Source organism: Pteropus alecto, unplaced genomic scaffold (assembly GCF_000325575.1).
Source record: "Pteropus alecto unplaced genomic scaffold, ASM32557v1 scaffold50, whole genome shotgun sequence".
Classification (NCBI taxonomy): Eukaryota; Metazoa; Chordata; class Mammalia; order Chiroptera; family Pteropodidae; genus Pteropus; species Pteropus alecto.
This window is the reverse complement of record NW_006431918.1, coordinates 5,326,517-5,332,516: the sequence shown is the minus strand read 5'-3', so window position 1 is coordinate 5,332,516 and position 6,000 is coordinate 5,326,517. Positions and strand designations below refer to the sequence as shown.

General features: G+C 40.0%; 1 protein-coding gene across 1 annotated transcript in view; it reads right to left on the bottom strand.

Moving 5' to 3' along the window:
• DCHS2 (dachsous cadherin-related 2) overlaps positions 1-6,000 on the bottom strand; it is a 177,505-nt gene that overhangs the window by 18,698 nt on the left and 152,807 nt on the right. Inside the window, 1 exon segment of the mRNA XM_025042987.1 lies at positions 1,821-2,032. Within this exon segment, the coding sequence (XP_024898755.1) occupies positions 1,821-2,032 (212 nt within the window).

Below are 6,000 nucleotides of genomic sequence, written 5' to 3'. Positions count from 1 at the left end.
TCACTATCTTGATTGACAATCCCACCCAGACTGCACCCCATAGAGGACAATTTCTAATGAAAGTCTGTGGGGTTGTAACCAAAAGGCGGGGGAACATGGGCAGGGTGCTGGCAAAAGGCAAGAAGTAACTACCATGAGCTCCAGAGTCCTCTACATTTTTATTAATCTCAACAGGACATAGGAAAATGGCAGCTCTAGCTTCCTTGGAAATGAATGATCTAAAAATGTGAAGAACGAATCTCCTTGAATCCGTCCCTGACTCCATCTTCTCAAAGTTTGACATAACTTGAATCACTGGTAGGTGGGGCTCTCCCGTTCCGTGTACCTGGGCTTTAAGTCTGTTGTCACCTTTGTGTATTCCATAGAGAAGAGTCAGTCTGGCTCTCTCTATAGTTTAGCATGTGTGACAAAGAAGTTCAATGTAGCAGGACTGCAGCACAAGGATCCTCTGTGACAAAATAGGCCCCACAGACATAGGCCCTGGAGGCGTATGTCATCCCCACCTTACAGGCATCACTGGGCAGGAGTGATACAGACTGGGAAAAGCAAAAGGCCTCACCCTCTTCTTAAACATCCCAGTCATGGCTAACACTGGAAGTAAAGGCACGGCGCTTCTGGAACAGGCTGGCGACTGGAGCAATTCAGCAACTATCACACAAAATAAATCTGCAAAAAATAGCGTAGGAAATCCTCCGTCTCCTGGACTGTGTGGAAGGCTCGGAGCTACATTTCCAGGACTGCTGAGATGCTGGTTTGGTTCACACCAAAGAGGTGAACATGTGTGCTTGGTGCTGGACCGGCAATCATAAGAAGGTGCCTGTCTATAAGGGCGAAGGTGGTCGCACAGTGAAGAGCCACTGGAGGTCTTGCAGAAAGTGCACAAATGTGCCATGTAGGTACCTGGCCCCACCTAGGCTAGAGGGAAAGGGGCGTAATAGTCCTTCGGTGCCGGCTCACAGCAGCGAGGTTATAGAGGCCAAAGGGAATGTCCCACTTTGTTGCTGACTTTGTCGGGAATGTAGTTTTATACTGATTTCCTCTGCAGATCCTCAAGAGAGTGTAGATTTCTTAATGTTCAGGTTTTTTGAATGCAAAGCATCAATTTGATGGTGAGGAGAAAGGTAAAAATGGGCTCTAGTCCTACACGGGAAGAGAGACTACCAAGGATGGGTGAGTTTCAGAGCCTGAACGACACTGCTGGTGCCCAGACTCTCTTTGAGGGCCTGGAGCTTTCTCTGAAGTGGGCTAGGCCAGACAACAGTGGATCTGTGCCTTTCACACTTGAAACATCTGCAAATCTCAAACCCAAAGAGCTCTCCCACGTGTCCGTGCCTCAGTCCACACCATCTGCAGCTCCTCCCAGCAAATGCCTAGTTGCCCTTTAAGATCTAGCGCAAATATCATTCTTCTGTGAAGCCTTATGCTTTTTGCCAGGAAGAGTTTGTGTCTCCTCTTTTCTTTACAACATTATATGCACGTTTCTATTATAACATTAAATATATGCATTTAAATTATATACTTACATTTCTGACTTGCCCACTAAATTGCCTGCATTGATAAGATGAGTTTATTTTTGTGCCCTTACAGATTCCATGCTAGTGTTCGACAGAGACCCCAGAACAAGAAGAAGAGTGAACTCAGAAACTCCAGACTTACTTTATCTAAGATTTCATTCATTTATCAAACACCGTACATGCCCTGCAAACATTTAAATTTTAATTATGTGCTGGGGGAAAAAAAGACCTTAGATATTTTGATGTGCATTGATTCATAATAATTCATTCACACATACGTACATATACAAAATGTATTTCTCTTACCTGTACGACGTGAGCATTGTAGAAGTGGCCTTCAGACACTGACACTTGGTAAATGCTTTGCTCAAAGTGTGGTAAATTATCATTCATATCTAATATCAAGATGGCTACTTTGCTGTAGGCTCTATGACCACTACTTTCAGCTAAAACGATGAGTTGTACTTCTTTTCTGACCTCAAAATCAAGAAACTTGGGTTCTTTCACAGTGAGTTCTCCTATTTTTATTCCCAAGGAGAAAAAAAAGAAAAGAAAAGAATGTTGTAGTTATTAATTGAAAAGTCACAAATCACCTTTGGCTCATATGCTCACATGCTCACCTGTCTCTCAAAGTCTCCCGTTGGTTGGCCTCCCTTACTGACTGACTGGGTTTATTGTGGGGAAAAATTGAGGGCTGGCAGATATTTGCAAGGTTCAAATACATAGGAGGGAAAGAAACTATAAAATATCTGAAATCTGGACACTATCTCTTAAATCGTCCTTCTCTCTCCATATTTGGTCTATCTACTTTTCAAACATTTCTTGAATCCACCTCTCTTCATCTTCACTTCTCCTGCCCTCCTTCAAGCCACTGGCATTTCCCATCTTGTCTCCTGCATTAGCCACTTAACTTGTTTCCCCATAAACCCAGCTCTCATTCTGAATTAAACTACAAAAAAACAACATCATCATTGTCCAGCGTCAAACCCTCCAAATGCTTTCCGCAGCTATTATGATACAGTTCGGCATTTTTAACTTCCAAAGGACCTCCCCCACCTCAGAAGTCTCATTTGTGTCATTTTCCATCTTGATCTCTGCTCTGGTCAAAAATTCATAAAAATTCCTCAAATGCTCATTCCATGCTTTTCCATCTGCCTGTAATAGTCCTCCCCTTCAGTGCTTCCTCGGGGATCTTTCCAGACCACCCATCCCCGAATCATTGCTATGTGAGCACCCAACAGTCTCTCCCCAACACTTGCTTGTACCTTGTTCACCTGCTTCAGTCTAGTCCTGGTGATCTAGAAGTTCTGCAAGGCAAGGATGGTGAGCTGTTTCTTAGCAATCACCTCCCCAGTACCTCGCTCAAAGTCTGGCACACAGACCTTGTTAACCCTTGTTACACTTTCATGTAAAAAAGAATAACTAGGCTAGGAAGTGACCAATGGGGGTTATGCCATGTTCAAGTTCCTCCCCAGAATTAAGAAAATCTCTCCCCTGATATAATTTCGTTCTTTAGTTTCTACTGTCTTCTCCCTTTTTCAACTAAATTTCTTACTCGATTTATTGTTATTGTTATTATCCTGATTTACTTGGTTCCGACTGCCAGAAATCCTATCAGATGGAGATTTGTTGGATGAGCACTGATTTGGAGTTTCAGAAACCCAAATCCAAGTGTAGATCCTAGACCTGGCTACTTAATTTGGGTAGCCAGGCTACTTCATCTGGCTTCACTATTACTAAATTTGTGACCTGAAGTAAGTTATTCAGGTTTTACAGAGCTGAGTCTCCTCTTCTGCAAAATGGGGCTTGTTAACAATGACTCGATAAGGTTGCTGTGAGACTATAGTGCATATTTAGAAGGTTTCTTTGCAATTAAATGATGTAGATTCCAGTGTTCTACCCATGTGTCTCTTCCCCTCCATCATCGGATATGGATTTAATATCTTTATGACCTCTGAATTTAGAAAGAGGTAATTGAATAGCCACAGACTATTAGAAGTTTGATCTTCTGCTAAAAGAACCTGTACTGTTTCAGGTAATGTGGCCTGGAAGCCACAGTTCTCAGTGCTGAATCTGAGCCAGTTTCCCTAGATAACCAACCTAATCTGAGAAACTTCAGGCTATCATGTACTTGTCTGGATGCTGATGGGAATCATATGCTGTTCTAATATTCTAACTTTGATACTGAGTAGAGGTTTTATAGCTTCTGTTTTGCTATTTAATAAATTAAATGTTTATATTCTCTCTGAAGAACTCACCATACAACTGAATTTCCAATTTCATAAAATCACTTTCATTTAGTGATTTAGTTATCAATTCGGAACTAAAACCAAATTACTTTTACAAACCACAGTCCAATGTTACCAACACCCTGGACAGAAAATTTAGAATAAATCTAACTATTGGTAGCTGAAGAATGATTAAGCTGCACTTTGATGAGCTGGTAATGAAAGAAGCTGGTCTTTAGAAACCTCTATGAAGCAAGGGCTGAGCCCGTGCCCACCGAATGGCAGAGAAGGCCCAGTTTGAGTGGGTCCAAAGCTATCATCTGGAGCTCTGTCTCTACCACAGAGCACTCAGCTTGCAATCATGTGCTGTTACTATTAGTACAGGAAAAAATACAATAGAAATGCAATACTAAATTGCCAGTGTCACTTAGTAGAAAGTGTGCCAATTACAGTGCAGATCAAAGTGGATTTTTTAATAAAAGGCCTGGGTTTAGGCTTTGATAATTGGAATTTTGCACTTGGAATGAATCTGCAGTCCTAATGCTTTCCTTGCTTGGTTTTTATTTTGGGTATAATAATTGGCATATGCTGTGAAAGTTATGCAAGTAGAAAAGACAATAACCAGTCTGTGAGATAATTCACGGCTGGCACACCTACTACATCCATATTTTGCATGGAGTGATATATGTGTATTTTTCTCAGAGACATCAAGGATTTACCATCACCAGTGAGATGAAAGTACTCCCAGGCTCTGTCTAATAGTACGGGCAGAAGTCCATGTTTTCATTAGAGTAAGGGCCTCACAATACCAACTTCATGCTCATTCTCATATGTTAGAGTGCCAGTTATATAATAACTTGAGAATGAAACTGTAGTAATATTTTCCTCCTGCTGTATGTACAGATATAGCTTTTGTCCTAGTCATAAAATACACATCAAAATGAGATTAAGAGTCTTCAGATGCTAAATGCTCGGTAGCATACTCAAGTTACTTCATCAGTCAGTTACAAACTATGCACATGCGTATTGTATACAGCCTCAGCAGAATGCGGTATTTATGTCCTCCAAAAGCTTTTAAATTCTCTCCTGTTGAAATTGCAGCATTGAAACATTGGGAGTTTGATCATTTTTGTTTTATGTCACTCTACCAAATAACGAAATGAATATTACCATCTGTTGACATACACAACATTAATCAGACTCCAAAATTCCTGGTTGAGGCAGTGAGTAGTAGATGTTTTTTAAGCTAAAGTGAAAAGAAGTTTGGATACAAAGGTAAACCTTTGGTTTGTGACTGTGGAACAGAGGGCAAACTCTGGCACAGACAGAGAGAAAACACAGTTCTTACCAGAGAGCTACCTAACCATAACTTATTCAACCAATAACTAATAATATGGTTTTCTCACATTTTTATCCTTAAGAAAAGTGACCACAATGTTAGAGAACAACTTCAATGATTTGTCATACATACCAGCTTTATATATTAACTGGTATATGGTTTAAAATACATACGCTCTTAAAACCTATATTAGGTACCTTTAGACACAAGTTTAACAATTATGTGACAAAAGTGGCATGAGAGATGAATGTAATATCATAACGGAAGATTTAAAAAAATTTTTCTTGACAACAGTGTGGTAAATAATATATTGAAATGATCCTCATAATAAAATCAACTAAAATGCTTGACAAATTATGTGTGTGTGGGTGTGTGTGTATTGACATATATTATTTAGTTGATATAGTAGTAAGAAATTCTTAGAGGAAAAAAAATAAATGAAAACCATAATCCAGGGAGGTAAGCAAGCTCTAAAAGCTCATTTTTGTTCCAAGGGTTTCTAACACAACCTTCTTCTTTGAGATCAACTCTGATAGCTGCACAGGGTGTGGAAAACAAGAGAAGCCTGAACCCAGAAAAAGGTGGGCTCCTATTTTCTAACAGGAAAACCAGAGTAGAGCTATAAACCCAAAGGCTAGCTATGCTCCAAATGAGTGATCATTATTAAAACAAAATCGACTTTAAAACGGATGCACAGAGACTTGCTTGTCTTGACCAGGTGTTGGTTGGAAAGGAGAAATAAGGTCTCTGCTAAGAATTCGTTAGCTTAGGCCTGAATTTGTGATAGTCATACTACCATAGCTATATTTTTTATGATCCTCAATAATTAAATTTAAGCTAGTCTTTGCTTAATGATATATCCAGGTGATTTGCAAAAGGGAGAGCAAATCCTCTCTAAAGGGCACAAATTCAAGCCAGG